General features: G+C 42.6%; 1 protein-coding gene across 1 annotated transcript in view; it reads right to left on the bottom strand.

Moving 5' to 3' along the window:
* The window catches only part of dtn (transmembrane protein 132C dtn), a 330,593-nt gene that overhangs the window by 46,422 nt on the left and 257,893 nt on the right, over positions 1-26,278 (bottom strand). The window contains exon 4 of the mRNA XM_080274048.1: positions 7,674-7,869. Within this exon, the coding sequence (XP_080130174.1) occupies positions 7,674-7,869 (196 nt within the window). The remainder of the gene's footprint in view (positions 1-7,673; positions 7,870-26,278) is intronic.

The raw sequence follows: 26,278 nt of genomic DNA, 5'->3' as shown, positions 1-26,278 counted from the left end.
CGTACGTAAATATTCTCATATATTATTACACAGGCAAACTAAGCCAATGCTAAAGCGACGTAAATAAGACGCAAGAGAACATTACGGCATAATATGGGACGCTAATATTCTCAAGTACGCTATTTATGCAAATTATGTCGATGGTAAAGAGATAAATAACAGACATGAGAACATTAAGGGGTAAAATGCAAAATGAACCATTAACAAAGAGGCGCTACGTCTGGATTGTATTTATGTAACAATAGGTCCACCGTACAGACATATCAGTAATATACGAGCGAAGATTAACGTGCATTGTTCAAAATGATTCGTTAAGAAAAAGATGCTGGGGAGTCTACAAAGGCCACGAGAAAACGGCAATTGCCTCTTTACCTACCTACTCCATTCTCTTCATTCGTCCAGTTTTGCCTCTTACCTTCTCTTCCTTCCAATAATATTCCCACTTTCCTCCCTCCTTCCATGCCTCATTCCCTCCCAATCTCGTTATCCGTATCTGCATATACCTACGTCCCACCGCAAGAGGGGTTCACTGCAAACTCAGACCTTTGCCTCGGAGGGAGAGTGACAGCCAGAACGCACAGTTGCAGACAGTAATGTAGCTACATTTCTTTGCCGAATGGTTGTGAAACTCTTACCGGTAATTTTGCTTAGCTCCAACGATCGCATCTCCGTGTCTTTAAAGGCACTGTTTACCGTCCCGTTATTTATCGCAGCGAAGTGAATCGATATTGATGTCCAGGACTATGCAGCCAGATACTGAAGTCCGTTCGCTTCACCTACCCGCCTTCCATCGCTGGATTCACAGATGATTGATTTTGACGGAGAGGACGGTGGTGCATATTATCATTCATCTAGGGTGGTCATATACCTGTGTTCACCACGACTCATTCAAGCATTTATGAATCGAGGAATGAGAGAAAACAAGACGCACGGACTTTCGTATCTGCATTTACCTCTCCCCGTACTGGCCAAGGAGGAATAAGACTGTGTCCGTAGTGAGAGCAATACATGTGAAAAGAGAAATGATGTGTCTGAGTCTGTTGCGTCATCGATACGAACCGACAGAATGCGAACATGCTACACTCCTTTCACTTTAACCTGGCCTAAAAGTGCCATCTCTTTATCTTGATCGCTGAGCTGTAGGAAGAGAGTAACGCTAGAATATGGCGCTAGTCACGAAGAAGTTCAGCGGAAAGGATGTAGAGTCACAGTATTGTCTTATTCTGTCACTGAGGTACGGGAAATGAGTTGCAAAAGGACGAAAATCAGGGTCAAGTTGAAATGAATGACCCATAGACATGCCACCAACATCCAATACGTTATCCTTCATTATATACTCCTTTCCTTCACAAGCTTCTCCTTTACAATATCCCTCCTTCTCTCTCTCTCTCTCTCTCTCACACACACACACACACACACACACACACACACACACACACACACACACACACACTTTCGTCCAACCTTTATCCCTTCCCCCCACCTCAACAACTGAACAGAAGAGTAATCGTTGTGTCAGTCCCCATGCACGCAGAATTTTGGTGAATGATCCCTTTGTTTTTCCTCCCTTTAGCCTGTCTCCGTATTCCTCCTGCCTTTTCTACTTCCCTCCTGTCTTCTCTACTTTCCTTCAGTCGTTCCTACTTCTCTCCAGTCTGCCCTTTTTTCCTCCAGCCTTCCCTACTTTCCTCCAGACGTCCCTCTTCACCTCGGGAAGAGACAGAACTGCTCAAACATCCTTCATTTGGCTTCGTATCCTATTGCAGTCTTCTTAGAATCGGAGGTTTTATGTCATCACTTCCCCCCCCCTCTCTCTCTCTCTTCCGTCTTCCTCCTACTTCGCCTCCTTCCTATTCTCCTCTCCCTTCTATTAATTTTTCTTCTCCTCCTCATTCTCTTCCTCCCTTACTTTCTCACAGGCTTCCCAAATTCTCTACAGTCTTCCCTTCTTCCTTATTTCAATGCAGACTTTCCTACTCTCCCCCCCCCAACCCCTCAAATGGTAGGAATCCTTAATCATCTTCCTTCTCATCTCAGAGGTTTAGCCTGGCAGCCATTTTACAATCAATATCCCTTTGTCAAATCTCTAAAGGCATCTTCTCTCCTACTTCTCTATTTTTCTCCAGCCCTCTCTACTTCTCTTCAGGCTCTCCTCCTCAGTCTTCAATCTCTCTACTCCCCTCCTAGTACCTCTCTGCTTTCCTCCAGCCCTCCCTACTTCCCTTCAGTCTCCCCTCCTCTCCAGTCTTTCTACTTCCCTCATCGTACTCGTCTACCTTCCCCCGTCTTCTCTATATCCACTCAAGGTTCTCCTCTTCTCTCCAACAACCCTTGCTTTCCCCCCCTTCTCTCTCTCTCTCTCTCTACTTCTCTTCCTCTCCAGTGTCCGTACTTCCCTCCTCTTTATCTTCCTCCATCTCTCCCTGCCTTCCCTCAGTCTCTCCTCCCCTGTCTCCCTCCTCGCCATAGCAACAGGCACAGCATCTTAATAATATCCTTATTAGAGTTGGTATCGTATGGCGGCCATCTTGAAGCTCCTATGTCATCCCTACCTCTTTTACCCTCCTTTCTTCCTCTCCTCTACTTCTCTCCATTCCTCCAAGCTTCTACCCTTCCCTCCAGTCCTTCTTCCTTCCCTCTAGACCTCCTTACTTCCTTCTAGACCTCCTTACTTCCTTCCAGCTCTCCTTATTTCCATCCAGCTATCCCTACTCCTCTACAGCTTTCCGTACTTCCTTCAGCTCTCACTGCTTCCCTCCAACTCTCCCTCCTTCCAGCCAGCCCTTCCTACAATACCTCCCTCTGACTTTCCCTACTTCCTTCCAGCCTTTCTTGCTTCCTTCCAGGCTTTTCTACGTCCCCCGGGGCTCTTCTGTTGTCCTCCAGGCTTCTCAGCTTCCCTCCAGGCTTCTCTGCTTCCCTTCAGGCTCTTCTACTTTCCTCCGGGCTTCTCTGCTTCCCTCCAGGCTTCTCTGTCTCTCCTCACCTCAGCACAACCAGGTAGAAAGACTTAATTATCGTCCTTCTTAGAGGATTCTTTTTGTAGCCAGTTTATACCTAATGTTCCTTTGTCAACTCTCTTTTCCAGTTTATCTTCTCTCCAACTTCTTCACTTTCCTCCAGGCTTCCCTACCTCCCCTCCTGGCTGTACTTCTTCCCTCCAATTTTCTTATTTCCCGTCTCACCTTAGTAATGGGTACAACGACTTACAAAAGTGTTAGTAAGGAAGTTATCGTACACTCAACAATTTGATTCATTTCTAGTTTCCCCTTTCTGTTAGCGATTCATCTCTAATATTCCCTTTATGTTAGTGATTCATCTCTAATATTCTCCTTATGTTAGTGATTCATCCCCAGTTTTCCCTTTTATGTTATTTATTCATCTCTAATATTCTCCTTATGTTAGTGATTCATCTCTAGTTTCCTCTTTGTCAGTGATTCATCTCTGGTTTCCCCTTTATATTCGTGATTCAGCTCCAGTTACCCTTTATGTTAGTTTCCTTTACTCCATTGCTTCTCCCCAGCCCTCCCTCTTTTTCTCCAGGCTTCCCTACCTCACCCCAGTCCCCTATAGCTCTCTCCAGGCCTTCCATACTTTCCTCAAGGCTTCCATAGTTCTCTCCAGACTAAGTCCATATTTCACTACAACCCTCCCTATTTTCCCCCAGGCTTCATTCCTTCTCTCTAATCCTCTCTTCTTCGCTCCAGGCTAACCTACTTTCCTCCACGCTTCCCTACTTTTCTCCAGCCCTCTCTACTTCCCTCCTCAACACAGAAAACGTAAGAAAGGTTTAGGTAGAGTTCTTCAAAGAGGGTCACCCAGACACACATTATAGAAACCAAGTTCCTTTGTCATTCCTCTCTCTCTCTCTCTCTCTCTCCCAGTTTCTTCCCTGCTTTCAGGCTTTCCTTCCCCTTCTCCAATCTCCCTACTTCTCTTCTCACCATCACATCTGATCCAATAACCTTAACCCCTTCAGTTCGGTGACGTACTTTTTAGCGTATTCCTGCCACCTCCAGACGATTTTATTCAGCTTACGACTGACCTGCAAACTGGATGAGACAGCTGTATTCTTATTTCTGCAAACCCTTCCTGAGCTGAATAAAATCGTCTGCAGATAGAACAAAATAAGAAAATGCGTCATCGGCAAAGGAAGTAATGTAGTTCTTGAAGTGTTTGTTTGGCAGACATCTTAGAAATGACTTACCAATCCATTCTTCTCCGTTTTCTCGATTCTCTTACTTTCCTTTATTTCCCTACTTCCCTCCAGGCTTCTCTCCAGTCCTCCCTTCGTATTTCCATCCCTCTCCACTTCCCTACAGTCCTCTCCCCACTTCCCTCCAAACCTCCCCACTTCCCTTCACCCCTTCCCACTTCCCTCCAACCCTCCCCACTTCCCTTCACCCCTCCCCACTTCTCTCCTGCCCTCCACACATCCCTCCAGCTCTACCAACTTCCCTACAGTCCTCTCCCCACTTCCCTTCGCCCCTCCCCACTTCCCTTCACCCCTCCCCACTTCCCTCCTGCCCTCCACACATCCATCCAACTATACCAACTTCCCTCCAGCCCTCCCCATCTCCCTCCTCACCAACGGCAAGTCTTAAAGTCTGCCAAAAGGCTTAGTCTGGCGGGCGTCTGTCATCCTGGGGTACAAGTCTCAAATGTGCCCTCTCTCTCTCTCAATTTTTATCCCTCTACCCTACTTTCCCACAGGCTTCGCTCTCTCTCTCTCTCTTCATCCTCTACCCAACTTCCGTATTTTCCTCCACGTACCTGCTTCATGCCAATTTCCCTTCTTTCCTGGACGCCACAACAACAAGCAGAATAACTTACCATTCTTTTTTCTTTTAGCCATCAACCCACTCATGGTCCGGACAACGCTAGAGAGTTTATTCCACTTAGGGCCAGACGATTTTCTTCAGCTACCAGTGAGTATAGGGGCCTGAGAGTATCAATACTGGTACCATTAACTTTCTCGTGGTCGGAACAACTCTAGTATTCTATTTCAGCCAACGCCGGATGATTTTATTCGGCTAAAAGTAAGTCACAGGAGCCACAGTGTTAGGGAGACTTCTTGGAAATAACGTTCCGATGCGGTGTACTTCTTGTTTACCTTTTTTCTTCTTCTGCATAACTTCATACTTTCACTTCCCTACTTTCCTCCAGGCTTCCTATTTCCCTTCAGGCTTCCTTAATTTCCTCCAAGTTTCCCTACATTCCTTCAGGCTTCTCTATTCCCTCCAGGCTTCCCTACTTTCCACCATCCCCCTATAGCCTACTTCTCTCCACCTCTTCACGGTCTCCTACTTCTCTTCGGCTATCCTTACACCCCTATTCACCACAGATCAAACACAGCAGCTTACATACTGCCTTTCATGAGGGTTCCTATAGTATGCCAGTTAGTATTGAGTAGAAGTCTCCTAAGTCATCCATCTCTTTCCATTTTCTTCTCTCTTACTCTCCTCCCTCCCTACTTCCCTTCATCCTTCCTTACTTTTCTCTCCAGGCCTCCTTACTTCCCTCCACCTTCCCTACTTCTCTCCAGACTTGCCCTCATGCGTTGTCAGCTAGGTAATGGATCAAACACAATATATTGGATCCGTCAGCTTCGATAATATGGTGGTCAGCTATATACAGTCTGACGCAGCGTAGTGCTCCCCCCCCCCTCTCTCTCTCTCCAGCCGCTCGTGCCTCCATCTAAATTTGTTCCTATCTCTCCTCTCCTCCCTCCAGCCAGTCTTAACGTAGCATGCAAAACAGCTTGTAAAATCGGAATTCTGTTTCAGTAAGTCTGCAGGATCCTCTCTCTCTCTCTCTCTCTCTCTTTCCCAGGTTATTCTGTTTTCCGCTTGGCTTCTTTCGTCCTTGCCTTAACAATGGGAAGGACAGCCTGAATACTGATCTTTAAATATGTCAAGTTGTGCAGACATCTTTGTGGAGCGGAAACAGGTGAAGAGATCTTGTTAAATCCCTACAGATTTTTACCAATATTTCTCCAGTCCTACCAAACTCTACCCAGCCCTCCCTACTTTTCTTCCAACCCTGCCAAATTTTCTCCAATCCTTCCTACTTTTCTTCCAGCCCTACCAACTCCCCTTCACTCCTTCCTACTTTCCACCAGCCCCGTTTAAGTCTCCCCGTTCCTCCCTACCTTCACCCACTCTTCTCTCCATCCCTCCTCACCTTGGTCATGCGTGGAACGGCGCAAAAATCATTCACACAAGATTATAGGCCTGGTACCCATCTCCTCCATCTTTATGTCCAAGCCCTGCAACAATTTTCCCTCCCTTCTCCTGCTCTTTATCTTTCCTAATTCTTCCCACCCCTCGCTTTGATAATGCGTAGGACTGATTTAATACTGATGGAGTCGGACAGCCATTATTTTCGGGGGGAATATTAGTGAGTGGACCCTGGTTAATTCCTTCAAGATTCTTTCCATCCCCCTCTACGTCCCTCCTTACCTTGGCAACAGTGACAGCCTGAGTGTTGTCCTTAAACCTTTGTGGAGAAAATTTATGAAGGGAGCACATTTACTCCCTGCCAGTGCACCGAAAATCCCCCCTGCCAGCCCTTGCAACCTTTGCAATGGAATGGTCTGCCTGAATATCTTTCACGATGATGAATCAGGAGTCATGTTTGTCGAGTGAAAATCAGTCCGGGGGTCTATCTGTTTACTTCTTCCAGCGCACTTCTAAAACACTCTATTCCATCCCAAACAACCCTCCTCATCTCTACATTGGGAGGGACGGCCTGAATACTGGCCTTCGAAATGGTAAGCCTTAGGAAAATTCAATGAAGGTACTCCTGGTTTACTTCCAGTACAAACCACATCCTCTATGTCCCTTCTATCTTTTCAGTGATATCCCCTCCTCCATCTAAAGCTCTATTTCCCCTTCCTAATCTCCTTCTGACCTCGCCTTTGTGATGGGCAGTACGGCATCAATATCGCCCTTCAAGAAGGCAAGCCTGGTGGTGAACTTCCTGGTGCTGGTGTCAGCGCAGGTCTCCCAACGGCAACCACGTCACTCCCGCCCTCCTCCGCCTCTCATTTTCCATGATCCTCTTCTCTACTTCCTCCAGTCTTTTTTTACTCCCCACTAAGCCTTCCTAATCTTCACTTCACGCTTTCCCAGCATCCTCTGGCCCAATTTACAACCCTCAACTGCACTGAGAGGTTAGTAGACATTTCTTTCTTCCTCACAGCACACTCTTAACGCTATCTATCCCTCTGAATCAATAACTAATATTATGACCTTGGCAATGGGAAAAATCAACCCAAATATCGTTCTTCAAAATAATGAGCCTGAATGAAAAATGATCCAGGGGCATAGTTTACCTCCTTCCAGCACCTACCCAAACCTCTCTATTACTTTCATACAACCTTTACTTTTATCTTCGCCTTTGTAATGAGCAGTATGGCCTCAATACCGTCCACAAGGGAAAATCAGAGAGGGGAATTATTTTACTTCCTTCCAATGCATCCGACATCTCTCCAATTCTCCCTACCAACACTGATCAGACCTGACAATGGGAAGGCTAGCCTGAATATCATCCTTCTAGATCGTGGGTCAGGTCACCATGTTTGTCGGGTGAAAATAAACGATGAGATCATGTTTACTTCTTTCCAGTGCATCATCTCTCTCTCTCTCTCTCTCTCTCTCTCTTATCCTTACCTTAGCAATAGGCAGCACGGCCTGTATATCATCCTTCAGGATGGTGAGCCTGGTGGTGAGCTTCCTGGTGTCGGTGTCGGCGTAGGTCTCCCTGTGGTGGGCGTCCATCACGTACTTGAGCGTCCACGTCACACGGGCCTCGCCGGCGCCTACGTGGTCAGGCACCTCCAGCACCCAGGACAGGACCTCGTGCAGCCTGACGGGTAAATGATCAACACGTAAGTACACAGATATGAATGTAAACAAATAAAGCAAGAAATGAGTAACCCTACAAAAAGGCACAGTTTGTGGGTACAGTGAAGATGTAACATACAATAAAAAAACCTGTTAGCCAAGGCTTAAAGAATACAACTTTAAGCCTTGATGTTAGCAATTAGTGGTAGGTGGGGGCGCTCACCATCCACTCACTCGATGTACTTCTGCTCTCGGGTGACTGCCCTTTCCTCTCTTCCTTCCGCCCTTCCTTCCTTTTCTGTCTTTCTTTCCTACTTTCTTTCCGCTTCCTTCTGTCCACGGGTGACTCTACGCTGAGTGACAAGGCAAATGGTTTCCTGTACACCAGGAAGCCATTCACTACGCTGGGTGGTAAATGGTACCATATAACAAAACTATAGCGCCTGGTGGTTTAGTGGGTAATTAAGATGCTCCAGCCGGATTGAGCCCGTGTAGGTTTATATCCACGACATGGTTGGGGTTTATTGCTCACGTAATGCCACTCAGGGATGAGTGAGGCTGGTAACTCTCATCTTAAATGTCAGGACCAACTTGCCTAAACCCGGGACTCCTACGCTCCTCATGGGGCAACACAGGATTAGATGATGCATGTACAGTATGTATGTACCGGTATGTATGTATGTATGTACTGTATGTATGTTAGCAATTAATATTACGAAAACAAGTAAGTAAACAAGTAAGGAAATTACTTAAACAAGTAACCAAATTACGTAAACAAATAAGAAAATTCACAGATTACGAAGGTAAATGGTACATGTAAACAACTGACGAATGAGGTTCCCAGGGATGAATAAATCTTACAAAACCCAGAATTACATTACTAAAGAGGACCATGGCAACTAGAGGGTTAAGTCAGTAAGGAGGGGGGAGTGACAATTATTATTATCATGAACTAGGAGGCTATGTCTGGATCACCACCACCATCACCACCACCACCACCACCACCACCATCATCACTACAACCGCCCACTCATCATCATCATCATCATCATCATTCTCACAGTCATCATCATTCAGTGGGTCCGAAAATAAGAAAAGGAAGACAGTGAAGTATGAGAGGCTGCCAATAGTCATCACAGTCATCACCACTGAGAGAGAGAGAGAGAGAGAGAGAGAGAGAGAGAGAGAGAGAGAGAGAGAGGGAGGGGAGGAGTTTTGAAGAGGGATTAGTGCAAGGCCAAGATGCTCCAAATACCGCTAGTCAGGTAAGGGGGCTTCATCCCAGAAAAACCGTCATGTCATCCATTTTTTCCCTGGAAACTGAAGATTTTTGAACAAGAAACCAAAGGAATTTATAAAACATCTTCCAACAATTCTTATTGCGTTAAAATAAAACAAATGGTGAAGTGACGACTTCTGAGGAAAATTCGACTGAAGGAAGCTATTCTGCATGAAATATTTTCCTTTTTTTTTCCTACAAGTGATAGACAGACAGACTGGAGAATAATCACAGTCGAGAAATGTCACTGTTTACGATCAGGTTTAGTTGCTCAATATATTCCCTTTCACAATTTTTCAGCAGTAACCAATAATTACTAATCCAGCTTATCTTCGACACTGACTGCTTTTTATTCATCTCACACAGCATACCACAACAAAAAATATGTCTGCACAGAATTTACACAACCAGTACGAAAATGAATGTAACACGGAACTAGATGAAGCAAAGGATAGAATGACAGGTGAAATCTGCTCTAATTTGTGTTACAGAGGCGAAGTAACGAGCGGGATCTGCAAAGAGTAAAAATTTCTTCACTTTGGATCCAGAGTTTGTCGAGCAAGTCAGCTGTAGAAATGTTAACACAGACGCGCCTTAAGCTGACAATAATTTATATCTCTTAACTCCTACACTCAGGCTATCTGTTTTATATTTTCTTCTTGTTATCTCCAGTCGCTACTGCCAGGTAACGGGGGACTTCTCGACCAGGAGAAATAATATACAGCCTTCTTTAAACCCACTAGTACTTTAGGCGCTACCTTAAGCTGAAGTGAATCGTCTGGAAATAGCAAGAAAATGTGTCATCGCATTGACTGGGGGAACATAGGCGAAGTCTGGCAATTGTCAGTATCAGACTACATCTAAGAAAATTTTACTGCAGGACACAAGGGAAGCAAAATCGTCGTATTCTTGCACTGTTCACATTTGTAAGGTGTTGATGACAGGTTCCTATCGTTTGACACCCAGGTATTTACTTTGTTTATAGAATTTCGTTATAGCACCGCAGCGGGACTTATCTTACCATGGGTCCTTCACTCGGGTACATTTCTACACCCATGACAAATCACCCACTCTCCTCACAGATGTTATCAGCGCCACTGTCTAGAAAGGAGGGGAGGAGGGGGAAAGGGACACAGACACACTCCCTCACATCCCTATGCCCTCTCCCCTTCCTCCTCACCCCCTCACTCTTCTTCAGCCGGTAATATAAATAAAAATACCAGGTCAGTCAGAAGAAAAAAATCCACAAGTGCCAAAACCAATAACACACCTCGCAACGCAAACCCAAAAGAACGGTTCCCTCAAAATACAGGCTATGCTAACCAACACAAGCCTTCCGTTTTCTTTCCCCTAACGCCCCAGCCTCATCTAACGACACTTTAATTAGTCCCCCTCAAGAAAGACGACACGAAAGACGCAAATGAGTTCCCCCACACCCGCTACCCTCTGCCTGTTTGGTAAAGGTGCCGCCCAGTTCTTCATCTTACTCTTGCTCAAAGTTCGTTCGTCAGGGGAAAAAGACAGGATTTTTTTTTTTTTTTAAGAGAAGTTTCCCCCGTAAATCATCACGCGGGCGGGTTCGTTTTCTGTGATGCATTTTTCAAACGTGGGCATTAGTTTGTTTCTCTCTCTCTCTCTCTCTCTCTCTCTCTCTCTCTCTCGTGATGTTACGTCAGAACAGTCACATCTCTCTCCCCCTCTCTCTTTCTCATGCACTTTTCAAACGGGATGACCTCTCTCTCTCTCTCTCTCTCTCTCTCTCTCTCTCTCTCTCTCTCTCTCGTGATAGGTTACAATAGAAAGTTACATTCTCTCTCTCTCTCTCTCTCAGAACATATTACTCTGCTGATGGAGATGGCCTGGTTTAATTAAGGGAATTAAGTGATTAGAGAGGCAGTTTGAGAAAGTCATTAGCTTAAGTAATTGAAGGATTTAATGGGGATTTTAAGACGTACACCTATACTTACGCATGCAATTATACATATATATATATATATATATATATATATATATATATATATATATATATATATATATATATATATACAAGACACATACCGGTACCTATACTTACGGATGTAATGTGCACATACATACGTATTATGTTCTCATGCATAACCAAACATACATACACATCTATATTTTAATACACACACACACACACACACACACACACACACACACACACACACACACACACACACACAAACACACAAAAACTCACTCATCCAAACATTCACACGTACTTACAGCAGACACATGCAGACTTTCCTACACCTGCATCTTTAGAGATGGGCAATACACATAGTTAACGATACACACACAACTGATTGTAAGCCTCTACGTAAGAAAAATGGCTTTTGTTGGAAGCCTGCACGTCGTTCTCACGAAAAAAAAAAAAAAAAAAAAAAAAAAAAAAAAAAAAAAAAAGGATTCTCAGATGCGCTTACAAGTATGAAGGTCTAAGGAGACGGAAACAGCTGGGGAAGAAAGCATCGATCCACATTCTTACGATTTATACCAGTAACGAAGCAGTACGAAATTATTTTCCACACCCACTGATGCGAACCTAGGAGCTTACCCTCTCTCCAGGATGTTATGTAAGAGCTTCGCGACTGTCCAACTAAAAACTGTGTCGATACTGCTGTCTGGAACTTGACATAAATGACATAGTACCGACTACCTCATACACTGTGTTGCAATAGAATGCTGGACGACGTAGGGGGAGTGTAAGAACTGACAGATGTTGCGCGCCAAAGGATGACACAAGCAGAGGGTTCAGTAAAAAAAAAAAATCCAGTGTAATAAAATAAAAGACTGAGGGATGCAACAAAGCGGCCAGGAGTGATTGCAGTCAGTATGAGGCGGAGAGTTAAGAAAATTATGCCTTTCATTCTACACTATTTAGAAGACCCGAATGCAGTGCCCTCCCCCATACAAACAAATGAGCATTGTACTGCACTCGGGGCTGAATATGGCTCGAATACAAAACATGCAGCTATGATGGGTTAGCAAAGAAGGCATGGAGTCGGTTTAGCCCATCCGATCTCTTAGAGGCAAGTTTTCGAAGATGGGTAGTGTGATCTTCATGAAATTTAACACAAATATACCACACACACACACACACACACACACACACACACACACAATCTATATTTACATAAACTGTAGATGCATAAATTGGTATAAATTCACTGGGACAAATTATTTAACCATAAAATCTCTCTATTGCACAAAAAAGCATTGGCAAAAACAGGTCCAAGACACGAGCCCATACTAATAGCATCTAATTGATTATAAAGAACATTGTTTAGACCAACTTATTTTAGAAGATATGTAGATGATTTATTTCTAATTTTCAATAATGAAGAGGCTCATCAATTTTTTTTTTTTAATTATATTAACAAACAACAGCATAAAAATATAAGGTTCACATGTGAATTAGAAAATAATGGAAGTATATCATTTTTAGACAAAAATTACTAAAAGTAATGAAGGATTTGTAATGGGGGTACACAGAAAACCAACTTTTACAGGTCAAGGCTAAAATTGGTGAAGTTTTTGTCCGATGTTACACAAAATTAATTCAATTTGAACTTTACTGAATAGACCATACAATGTTTGTTCGAATTATATAACTTTACATGATGAATTTCTTCAACTTACGGATTATTTTCTGAACAATAATTATCAGATACACATATATGATAAGTATTTAAAGTCTTCCCTCTATACTAAACGAAAAAGTAAAACTATGTTTTGAGGTGAAAAAATTAGTTATTTTAAAATGCCTTTCTATGGAATAATCAGTTATCAGTTTCGCAATCTGGTATTTAAAGAATTAAAAAACAGTTTTCCGTCTGTAAATTTTACGATTATACTTACTAATGACTTTAAGATAAAGAATTTTTTCAATCACAAAGATAGGGTGCCTGCTTCTCTATGTTCAGATGTTGTTTACAAAATTACACGTCCTAGTAGTAAGGCTGGGTATATTGGATGTACAAATCGTTCCTTCAAAATAAGAATATCTGAACATATGGGAAAGAGCTACAGAACAGGGCAATATTTACATCAGATGGCATTTTCAGCTATTAGAGAGCATTCATTAACCCACGACCACCCTTTCTCTTACAATGATTTTCAGGTAGTAACTAAATTCAGTAATTCAGCTGATACTTTACTAGGAGAAAAATTACTAATAAAAAAGTATAGACCTGAAATTAATGTAGCTAACCGTACTTAACGGATTCTCTGTTCGAACCAATAGGTGGGTTTGGTTTGTTTGCTTCAGTTTGGGGGGTTTGAGTTTAGTGTTCGAACAGACAAGTGTTGTTTCAGTTGGGGGTTTGAGTAGGTTTCTTTAGGTCTTCCCTGAATGGTCCTTGGCATTTCTTTTTGAGCTTTTATACGGGGAGCAGGGTTGATTTAATTGCTTTTATTTTCTTTTACGGTTTAATAAAGTCCTTGTTTTTCATTTCATCAAGTTTGTGCTGACTATATAGGACAAGAATTGTAACACCTGATGATGGCCTGAGGTCGGCCGAATATTCGAATTATGTTAAGAGTATTTACCATACTCATTTTGTTTTACACACACACACACACACACACACACACACACACACACATATATATATATATATATATATATATATATATATATATATATATATATATATATATACAGAGAGAGAGAGAGAGAGAGAGAGAGAGAATGATGCATACTACAAAAATGAGTAAGGATGAGGGCTTGAAGGAGGGAGGAGTGAAAGATTAAAGGACAGAGAAAAACTATCCTAAGGCGGTCCGTTTACGCTGGGCTGTCATCAAAACGTCAGTCTTAAACTGGGGACTTCTTCATTTTCTTTTAGATAGACAAATAGACAGACAAACAGAGACAGACAGGCAGCCAGACACACTGATAGATATATATAAAGATATATACAGATATGCATAAAGAGAGACTGATAGATAATAGTCATATACACACAAAAATTGTATATATTTATACAATTATAAAACACACACACACACACACACACACACACACACACACACACACACACACACACACACACGTAAGATATCTGCTGACAATCTTGGACATCGCAACTTTACAGTTATATATACAGTACATATATAGTATACATACACACACACATACAGTATACAGAGAGAGAGAGAGAGAGAGAGAGAGAGAGAGAGAGAGAGAGAGAGAGAGAGAGAGAGAGAGAGAGAGAGGGAGGTTAAGTAAAACAAACCACAAGCCACTAAAAAAAAACAAAAAAAAAACTAATTGAAAAATGTCCCAGGTCAATAAAAAAAAATCGCCCACAACGATACCAGTAATATAACTGCAGGGAAACCAAAGAAATAAAGCAAAAACTGAAATTAATTAAACCCTAGGGTGTAAACAAAGGGACGAGAGAGAGAGAGAGAGAGAGAGAGAGAGAGAGAGAGAGAGAGAGAGAGAGAGAGAGAGAGAGTGTTTTGAGCTCTTATATGCCATCTCAATAATGTTATTTCCACTCTGTTCTCAGCTCAGTCGTAACTACCAATAAAGTGCCCTTTGTGAGCGCGTGACGAGCGAGCGACCGTTTGTACATACGGCAATCATCATAATTTCATCTTGGTGTAAACTTTCAACATTACTGGTGAGGCAGTTGAACAATAACAGAATAACTGAGCTAAAATATTTACTTTCTCACAATTTCTCTCTCTGCATGTGCACATAGCAAGGAGCCGTAGCATGTATCACATGGGCAATGTTCAGTTGTCTGCTCCTGACCTGCCGTGTCAACAAACAGCGTCGGTAAACGCTCAGCTACTGATGGAATGATAAAACCCTGAAATGAGGCAATTGCCCTTGCTGATTTCACCCCCTAAACATAAAAGAAACTTTCACGGAAAATTATGAGCGTAATATCCAATATTTAATTGTCAGAATTCATGCAAGAAAACAGTATTACAACAGGATATCTTTTAAAATTCGATTTCATAGTGGAGCTTGTCACTTGAAGCCCTCGGTACATTCCTTTGGAAAGCTGGGAATCCAAGGGGTATCTTTGGTCTCATGAGTATACAGTATATACATGTACCTAGATTTTTTTTATTTATTATGTATCTACTGCCTGCTGAAAGAATCTCTTTATCTCACACTGTAGAGAAGTTATTAGACTTTGAAAACCATCGCGGTAGGGCTGGGTCAGGTCGTGTTGGGCCGCTGATTTCTCAGCTGACCGTAAACATCGCTTCGCTCGCTGCGCTCGAAAGCTCGTAATCAATACTCTCATCCGAATTTTCCTCCATTTGTGTTTCAGTGTATATCCAGACATGCTCAAGATTTAAGTTCTAATAATTTACCAATATACTGTATACTCGCTCATATGACTTGTATGTATAGTAAATTTTAATACAACCATTGCTAACAATTTTAATTTTACTGCCAGAATACAGATTTTCTCAAAATTTCAATTCAGTTTCCATTTACTTACATTAACTGATCGTATGTAACTCTCATCTACATCTATCTATCTATCTATCTATCTATTGCCAGACGCCTCAATCCCGTTTGGGGTGGCCACAAACAAATCGCCTCCACGTCGTCCTGTCCCCCGCCATTTCACTGCCCTGCTCCCAACTTACACCCCCCTCTCTCATATACCTCTCCACCCCATCCCTCCATCTCATCCTCGGCCTCCCCTTCCCTCTTCCCCCCTCCATCTCACTCACATACACTCTCTTCGTCAGTCTTTCACCCTTCATCCTTTCCACGCGGCCAAACCACCTCAGTGTGTTCCTCATAACATTTCCTATCACATCCACATCCACACCACAACGCTCCTTTATATCCTCATTCGTCAGCCTGTCTCTCCATGTGACTCCACATCTAAATACACTAATTCTTAATTTTTTATCAATTGCCTGTACTCAAGTTATCACATCTCTAACTCAATCCCAACTTCAGATCTATAAATATTTCAATTTCTAATCTAACTGGCATCTAAAGAAACACATTAACCCTGTCAGTTCTGTTTCACCTCCCATTCTATTTACATCTCTATCCCACTATTCTCAGCCCTCTTTCTCACATCCACTTTCACTCCATACGCATTGTTCTTAGCTAAAACCTAGACTCTAATGTGATTTTAACTTAATTTCAGCTGTAACCTCTTCTGTAACTTCAGTCGTTCTGAGTTCAGTTTAGCTCAATGAATCCTCTCCCTCAAATATTTGTTACATTCTTTACGGTCACTCTTCTCAGCCCTGATATTAACTTTTGTATCACCCTAAGTTAAATACAGGTCACAGACTCGTGTACCCCATATACTATATCCCTATCTAGATATAGTATTCTCTGTTCATATGTCACACTTCTCAACTCTGCTCTCATACAATGCTCAGCTCAGCTCACATGTTCTCTCCCCCTATAATATCAGTCAAATCGTCCTCTGACCCCATTATTCTCAACACATGTCTAAACTCTAGTCTCATCTACTGTATTACTGTTGCTGAGATTACATGTATGTATGTATGTATGTAACAAAACTCCGGATCCTGACACAAAATTTTTACAAAACTTTGCACACGCTACCAATGGGACCTAACAGCTAACATTTCTAATTTGGTCCTGATTGATGTCCTCTGAGGTGTTTGTACTGTACGCCGACACACTCCTGCAAAGCTAAGCGCCAGCATGCACAGTGAGCACGGCAAACAAAGGTGCTCGTGCTAAAACTATTTCAACTCTCAGTGTTTTCCCCTACAGATCCTTCTCTAATCTAATTATTTTCAGCTCAAATATCGACCCTGGCAGCATCTCAAGTTCAGTTCAGTTCTTGGTATCCTTTCCTCCCATAATTTCAGGTCTGTTATGTGTGTACATGCTCAGTCAGTGTTTCATGGGTCCTGAAGGGCACCTAATCCATAAGGGTCGAGGAACATTACTTTTGTTATTGAAAAAGTGACCCACTCCCACCCAATGCTTCACGCATGGGTATAGGTATGCGGGGTTTCTGAAGTGTAGTGTATAGTAAGAAGCGTCTCAAGTGTTTCACGGATGCAATATAGAACTCTCAGTTAGAAAAGTCGCTCCTAAGCCGGGCAAAACTGACTGAAAGAAGCAAAATATATATTATTCAGAAAGACGTTCTTCGGCTAAATGGGTTTAAAACTCAATATTCTCCGCTCAGATCCCATCTTTAGCTCGTACAACATCTTTCACCCTGTTATTGGAACTCTCAAACCTTAAGTCCCTCCCCTTTCCCCCTACACGCCCTCCGATTGGTCCCTGTTCGCCATGACGTCAGGCACCACCCCAAACTCTTTTAAAAAATCATCATAGTGTCAAAACTGGGAGAAAAACACAAGATGGGCGTTTGAAAATATGAGAGAGAGAGAGAGAGAGAGAGATAATGTTAACCTTAGTAATTATTTCATATATATATATATACAGCATATTCGGTGTATGATGATCTATTACACAGAACGCCCCAGTTGCAGTGACGGACATTCTACCCTCAGCAAAGTGACTGGAGGTCTGTCCATCACGTAATGCCATCAGTGAAAGTAATGTCATCAATGGAATGCACGTAGGCTGGTCAGCTGTCACTAAAACTATTGTACTGGACTATTGCAGCTTATACCCTCAGGCCTACACATCGAAAATGGAGTAATGTGTCTGTCTGTCTGTCTGTCTGTCTCTGTGTCTGTCTGTCTGTCTGTCTGTCTGTCTGTCTAATCCCTTCAACTCAATAATGTATTAATTTTATTGCATTCTTCCTACCTACAGACGATTTTATTCATCGCTGATAAGACTTCGAACAGGAAGGGTTAGATATTATAGTCTGCATCAACCCACCTCGCATACTGTCAGCTAAAAAAGATAAAATCCTGTTGAGGAAATAAGAATAAAAGATGTCCTCGGGTTGAAGAAGTTAACAGCAATAATGGTTTCTTAATGGTGTGTGTGTGTGGGGGGGGTGTTCTATTATTGCCTTTATTACGAATGTTGTTATTCGTGTTGTTACCGGTAAGGGTTTCGATGTCATTAAAAACTTACACTCAATACACATCATTTTCTTTATGTTGCGGGAAGGAGGCAAATATTGAAACCATAAATTATACAGAAAGATATACAGGTAGACGGACAGGTACAGCACATAGGCTATATTTCATTAAAAAAAAAAAAAAAAATCGTGTTAGATATTTCAAACGTTCTTCCATTCAGTCTCAAAAAATAATAAAAAATCCAAATAGTATATACTTAATAATAATAATAATAATAATAATAATATGCAATGGACAAACAAACCCCTTCACTATCAGATGTGTTCCCTAAGCTGAATTAAACTGCTCGGGGGTAACAAGAAGAATGTCTTTAACGCATCACACTGAAGGGGTAAAGGACGTTTTCTCTAATCCCTTCAAAACAAATATTGTGTTGTCTGGCGGCGGGAAGCATAAAATACGTCATCGTACTGAAGGGGTATTACTCTGGCTACTGGGACACTATTATGCAGGAGAAGGTATACTGTGACAGGGGGAAAAGGTCGTCATAAATACTTGATGTTACTATAACTCTTTATCTTATATTAAAAACAAAACATTCCTATTGTTGGCGAATCTTCACAACGTTCAACATTTTATTTCGCTGTTCTTTAGTTAATCTTCCCATTCTGATACACTTACCATTTAATCTCAAATTTATCACGGGCGATCTAAACAGTCAATTTAATTTGTACTCAGGGTTTGAACTCGTGTTTGTATAAGTCAGTAAAGTGGCCGCACAATTACTGCAGTGACGCGGGATGGCAAGACTAAACTTCGAAAAATTGTATATGGTGAACAAACGGGTGTATGTTTCAATTGTTATGGGTACTCTGATGATGGTTGTGTATGTTGCTTCCCTTTACCCTTTTCTGACCTGCCTGACAGACTGATGGGTGAATGAAAGCCGTATTAACGTGTGAACAGAAAGATGTCAAAGAGAGAGAGAGAGAGAGAGAGAGAAAGAGAGAGAGAGAGAGAGATGGGGTGCTGCCACTCTATTAAACTTTTGCCAGGCTGGATCACCCTTTGGTCCCCTGCCCCCCCCATCGAACCCCGCCTTTACTCCCGCGGGTCATAGCAGGTCAACATAGGTCAATGATGGGCGGAGGTAAATATGGGAGGGGAAAATAGGGCATGGAGGAAAGGGGGGGGGAGGAGAAAGGGAGGGGGACAGGAGATGGGGAGGAAGGGAGGAAGTTGAAAAGGCTTGGGAAGAGATTGGAGGGGAGGGGAAGAGGGAAAAATGGAAAGGGATGGAGAGAGAAATAGGAGGAAGCCAAGGAGGGGAGGTGGAAGGGGGTTAGAGGAGGGAGAGGAAGGAGAGTAATGACGGAAGGGCGAGGAAGAGGAGAGAAAGAAAAGGAAAGACTGGGTAAGGACTGAGTGTGAGGTGAAGTGAAGTGGAGGGTGAAAGAAGCAAAGATAAGGCGGAGGAAACACGGAGGAAGAGAGAATAATGGGGGAAAATCAATGTATGGGAAATGAGAGGGAAGGTAAAAGAGAAGGAAGGAATGGGAGGACATGGGATAGAGGGAGAAAGGAAGTGGAAGGACGAACAAGAAGTATGAAGAGATTTGGAAAACAAAGGAAGAAAGCTAAACGTGGGAAGGAGAGGAACTTGAAACAGAAGTCTACGCTCTATCTACTTCTACTTTCTTTGATGTAGTAGGTATGAGGCGAATGCACTACAGCAGGTGGGTGTCGGGGTCGTTACATCCCTACAGTAGTGCAAGCAAGGCATGGGGTGGTGGGTTTATATTGAGAGATATTGCTAGTAACTTCTAAGACAACAGAGTGCCCCGACATTGATTGTCACCATAAGTAATTTGTTTGAAGTAGTTTTTACCACAATCCTTGCAGTATGATGTCGTCTTTTACAGAAATTCTTGGAAGCATCAGACTATTGTGTTCACCTTCAGAGATGACATTATCGAATGGGTCAGAGAAGACTGTTTTTAATCCTACAATGTTTTTAAGCCTTTCAATATGAGAGAACTTGTCGATGATGAGTAACATCATCTAACAAAAGTAAGAAAAACAAAAATCATACCGAAATGGGTAACAGTCATTACAGTTTGCTTATAATGAAGGTAATAGAACAAAACAAACTATTTTACACACAACTTAATCCCCATCTGTCCTGCGACATGCGACATTATTAGTTTGTTCTAGCTAACTTTACACGATTTTCTATAACTTGAGGGAAAGCTTTTGCAGTGATTGGGGAAATGAACGCCAAATCTAAACTCTAAAACTGGAATTCTCTCCTAAAACTGAGTAAAATCGTTTGGTGATAACAGTGGAGGAGTTAAGTTTAAGAAATCTCGTGAATATGGTACAGCAAGGGACATAAACAAAGATCCAGGTCATAGTGACAGTTAGTGAGACAGTGAGCACTGACTTGCGTAACACAGTAAGTGATAGACAGTGAGACAGAAAGCACTGACTTTCGTAACACAGTAATGCCATCTTCGGAGCCCGACCAACTTTCTAAGTGTTTCATGTGAGTTTCATAATTGTTCACAAGTAATATGTGAAACGAACTTATTGTCCGCAAATGTATCACGTCCCTGTTCCCGTCTTATGCAGGTATATAGAGCATTTACTCTGACCTGACTAAGATCCTTAATCCCTTTTAGCTTGGTGAATCGCAAAGTGTAGTCCTATTGAAGGTTTGATGTGTCTAGTAACCAAGAAGACTCATTCTCACCTCAACACCAAGGATCGTTGAATTTCATGCAACCACTACCTGATTGTATGAGTAACCCAGTCCTCTCAGATGACAACAAACCAACTACAGTCACCTTTTACAACAGCCTGGCAACACACTGGGTAATATTTGTCCCCACAACACATAAAGCAGGAAAACAGGCGAGATGGGATGGAAGACGGGGAAAGGAAGATTAAGATACACATCGATAAATACATAAGGAAAAAGAAAATGGGTAAAAATGTGGGAAGGGAAGACAAGCAGATAAAGAGGCAAATAAAAATGAAGAAATAAAGAGAAACAGATGAATAAATGACACACGGGAGGCGAGTGACCTGATGGAAGGCAAAGGAAGGAAAGGGAGGAGAAGAGAAACGAGACGAGGTGAACAAAGTGAGGGATAGGAGAGCTGAAGGGAGGGAACTGTAAGAAAGGAAAGGTTATGGGAAGGGAATGAAGGGGAAAGGAAGGAAGGGAAAGGGGAGGAAGAGAAAGGGAGGAAATAAGTAATAATGTTGGCCAAGTCAAACCAAGATACGGTGGATCATGTCAGGGTAAAGTTCTCAAATGCGGGTTCAAAGCAGGTCATATTTCAGTGTAAGGTTAGAGAGAGAGAGAGAGAGAGAGAGAGAGAGAGAGAGAGAGAGAGAGAGAGAAACATAATATCAGGAGTGGTCAGGTCATGCAGTCCCAGGTTAGATCAGGTCAAGGACAGGGTAAGGTTAGGTCACGCAGAACTCAACATAAGAACATAAGAAAAGAGGATAACTGCAGTAGGCCGGTTGGCCCATGCTAGGCAGCTCCTAGAAGAGTAATTGAACTACTAGAATGAGATAAGGATAGCAAAGAAGAAGGCTCTCCCCCGCCCTCCAAACCCTCCAGCCGAAGCCGACAGGAAAAAGTCAGAAAGAACACCACGCCGTATAGAAAAACTGGCGTGGACATTTTACAGGAAAGTGTGAAAGGAGAATAGAGACTATCACAGTACCTGAAAAGGAAAAATTATGAATTAGTATTGGTTATAAGATTTTCTTTTTTCTATATCCACCCATTATTAGTCATATGCTTATCTAGCCCATGGCTGAAACTCTCGGTGGAAGAGGCAGCAACTACTTTACTAGGTAGCTTATTCCATTCGTCTACTACTCTATTACCAAACCAATTTCTACCTATTTCCTTACTGAAACGGAATTTTTCTAGTTTGAAACCATTATTTCAAGTTCTATCCTGTATGCTCACTTTAAGTACCTTGCTGATATCTCCCTTATTTATACCCTTCATCCACTTAAACACCTCAATTAAGTCTCCCCGTACTCTACGCCTCCCTAGCGAATGCAGACTTAATCTTTTCAGTCTGTCTTCATATGACAGGTTCCGGACGTCATGTATCATTTTTGTCATTCTTCTCTGTACATTTTCTAACGAATTAATATCCATTCTATAGTAAGGACACCAAAATTGTACTGCGTAGTCTAAATGTGGCCTTACTAATGCTAGATAAAGTTTCAGTAGTACTTTAGATGATATATTGCTCACGCTTCTCGAAATAAATCCTAGGACTCTATTTGCTTTATTTCTCGCATTAATACATTGTTGCCATGGTTTAAGGTCGTTACTAATCATAACTCCTAGATCTCTCTCGCATTCCGATTTGCTAATTTCTTCGTTATCTAAGCTGTATTTAGTATCTCCAATGGTCTTGCCTACGTTAAGTGCTTTACATTTTTCAACGTTAAATTACATTTGCCAAGTTTTAGACCATCTGGACAATGTATCGAGGTCTTTTTGTAAGTTATGGCAATCGTCAGTCGAGTTAATGATACACCCTATTTTTGTATCGTCGGCAAATTTGCTGATGCTGCTATTGACTCCTAAGTCTAGATCATTTATATATATGATAAATAATAAGGGACCGAGTACTGAACCCTGTGGTACACCGCTAGTTACTAATCCCCAATCCGACTTAGTTCCATTTATTAATACTCTCTGCTTTCGTCCTTTCAGCCAGGATTCTATCCATTTTAAGATATCGCCGTCTATACCGTGTGCTCGAACCTTTCTAACTAACCTTTCGTGTGGAACCCTATCAAAGGCTTTACTAAAGTCCAGATAAATAACATCGTAAGCTTTATCGCTATCTACTGCCTCATAGACCACCGAGTAGAATGACAACAAGTTTGTGAGGCAGGATCGTCCTTGCCTGAATCCGTGCTGACTTTCGTTTATAAGATTAAATCTTTCTAAGTGTTCTCTAATCTTATTTGCCAAAACTGACTCTAACATTTTTCCTACTATTGACGTTAGACTTATCGGACGATAATTCGACGCAGCTGATTTATCACCCTTTTTAAAGATGGGCACTACGTTTGCGGTTTTCCACGCCTCTGGAACTTCTCCTGAACTTAAAGAGTCATTAAATAATGTTAAAAGTGACAGACATAATTCTTCTTTGGTTTCTTTTATAATTTTTGCATATATATCGTCCGGACCTGGCGATTTTTGAGGTTTTAACTTATTAATTTCTTTCAATACGTCCTCCTTACTAATGGTTATTTTACTAAGAATATTTTACGTATTCTCATGGTAAATATTTACTGCTTGAGGGACCAGGTCTAGATTTTCCTTGGTGAATACTGATATGAAATAATTATTTAGGATGGAGCACATTTCTTTATCTTCACTGGTAATGTCACCTGATTCTGTTCTCAGTGGTCCTATCCTATCTTTATTTTTCGTACGGTACATTTGATAAAAACCCTTGGGGTTTTCTTTTGATTCACTAGCAACCTTAATTTCATAACTTCTCTTTGCTTTTCTTATCTCCCTCTTTACTTCTCAATGTCATGTAGATCTAACCCAGGTAACGCCAGATCAGGGAATGCAAAATCAAGTCATTCAAAGATATATAAGGCAGGAACAGAGCATACTAGGCAATGCAAAACCAGGTCATGCAATATCAGATAACAATGAGCCAGGTTATGTGAGGTCAGGTAACAGAAACAGTCGTGTGGTTTGGGAGATTCAAATATCCATGTCAGGTCACTCAAATGGGATAATGGCAGGTAATACAGACTCAGGTCATGTTTAATAGGAAACGAACGTATTATCATGTCATGTGAGGTCAGGTAAGATGGGGTAATGACAATTCAAGTAGGTCAGGTTACGCCAGGTGATGTAGCCAGGCCATTCCAGTAACACAATCAGATCATATGATATCAGGTGGAGTCGAGCTATACGTGGTGAAGTGAGGCAGAGCAGGGTCAAGCGGTCAAGTTAACACAAAATATGTCAGGCAGTATGGGGTCATGCGAGGTTTTAGAGAGGTCATGCAAATTCAGGTAACGTACAACGAGGTCACGATGAAGTCAAGTAGTGAGATGAAGTGGAATAAAATCAGGAATGGTCAGTAGAAACAGGTCATGTGAGGTGATGCAAGGTGATGGGAGGCAGGTCAGGTAATGCAGAGTTAAGTCATGCAAGATGAGGGACGTTACGGCGAGATGAAGCAGAATGGGCGAGGTCAGACATGGAAAAAGTTGGTCACACAAGGAGAGGTTAGCCAGATATCAGGTTAGGTCAGGTCATGCCGAATACTGTAAAGCCACGCAAAATTTGTTGGACATGCATGGGCAATGGTCAGCTCAGGTGTCTCAAAGCGTTTCAGACAAGTCAGGTGAAGTGGGGGTGGAGTGAAGTTTGGCAAGTAACCAGGTAAGGTAAAGTAAGGCAGCATGATTGAGGGTAGGTGTCACAGAATCAGGTTATGCAAGATGAGGCTAGGTCAGAAACAGGTCATATGGGATAAGGTGAGATGAGGTGAGGTGAGGTGAGATGAGGTGAGGTGAGCTGAGGCAAAGCGAGGTGGGGTGAGGCAAGGCGGGGTGAGGTTATGTATGAAACAGCTCATATGAGGTGAAGTAAGGTGAGGTGAGGTGAGGTGGATTGCGTTGGGCTGGGTTGGGTTGAGTTAGAGTGGGGTGGGGCGGGGTGGGGTGGGGCGGGGTGGGGTGGGGCGGGGTGGGGTGGGGTGTGGTGCAGTGGGGTGGGCTGGAGTGAGTTGAGGTGACCATGAAACAGCCGTTATGAGTAAGGTGAGGTGATGTGGGGTGAGGTGAGGTGAGGTGAGGTGAGGTGAGGTGGGATGCGTTGGGTTGGGTTGGTTTGGTTTGGTTTGGTTTGGTTTGGTTGGGTTGGGTTGGGTTGGGTTGGGTTGGGGTGGGGTGGGGTGGGGTGGGGTGAAGTAATAAGGCGAGGTGACCCGAAACAGGACGAGGTGATGCCAAGTAAGGAACAGGTCACACGAGGTGAGGTCAAGTGGAGGTAGGTAACGTGTGGAGCGCTGAGGTAAGGTCAGGCAATAAAAAGGTCCAGCAAGGTGAGGTGAAGTGAGGTGAGGTAAGATCAGGTAAGAAATAGGTCATGAAAGGTGAAGTGAGGTGAGAGATCAGGTAAGAAATAGGTCATGCAAGGTGAGGTGAGGTGAGGTAAGATCAGGTAAGAAATAGGTCATGCAAGGTGAGGTGAGGTGAGGTAAGATCAGGTAAGAAATAGGTCATGCAAGGTGAGGTGAGTTAAGATCAGGTAAGAAATAGGTCATGCAAGGTGAGGTGAGGTAAGGTAAGATCAGGTAAGAAATAGGTCATGCAAGGTGAGGTGAGGTGAGTTAAGATCAGGTAAGAAATAGGTCATGCAAGGTGAGGTGAGGTAAGGTAAGATCAGGTAAGAAATAGGTCATGCAAGGTGAGGTGAGGTAAGATCAGGTAAGAAATAGGTCATGCAAGGTGAGGTGAGGTAAGGTAAGATCAGGTAAGAAATAGGTCATGCAAGGTGAGGTGAGGTAAGATCAGGTAAAAAATAGGTCAAGCAAGGTGAGGTGAGGTGAGGTAAGATCAGGTAAGAAATAGGTCATGCAAGGTGAGGTGAGGTGAAATGATGTGGGGTCAGTCACCCTGGAGGTTCACTATTTTCTTAAGTTTGGTGGAGCGGCTCACAAAAATACACAAAGTTCTCTTATATCAGCCAGAGTTAGGATCCAGGAAGGGAGAGAGGCAAGGAAGAAAACGGAGAGACGGGGGGGGGGGGAGAGGAAGGAGAGAGGGGGAAGAAGGGGGAGAAAGGGGAGGGAAGGAGAAAGGAGAGAAAGAGGGGGGAGGATATGAGAGAAAGAGAGATGAGGGACAGAAGGAGAAGGAGGATAAAGAGACGGAAGGATAAAGGAGGGAAGGAGGGATAGAAGGACTGTGGTAGGGGATCAGGGAAACATGACGGAAAGAGGCTGGACAGTAAGCGACAACAGACAGACAGACAGACACAGAAAGACAGATTGACAGACAGACATATCTGATTTTACACGCACACACATATCTATCTATCTACCTACCTATCTAT

The sequence above is a fragment of the Coenobita brevimanus genome, chromosome 57, assembly GCF_032717465.1.
Source record: "Coenobita brevimanus isolate Jiangsu-jjx chromosome 57, ASM3271746v2, whole genome shotgun sequence".
NCBI classification, from domain to species: Eukaryota; Metazoa; Arthropoda; class Malacostraca; order Decapoda; family Coenobitidae; genus Coenobita; species Coenobita brevimanus.
The sequence above is the reverse complement of the archived record's forward strand: the minus strand, read 5'-3'. Positions and strand labels throughout refer to the sequence as shown.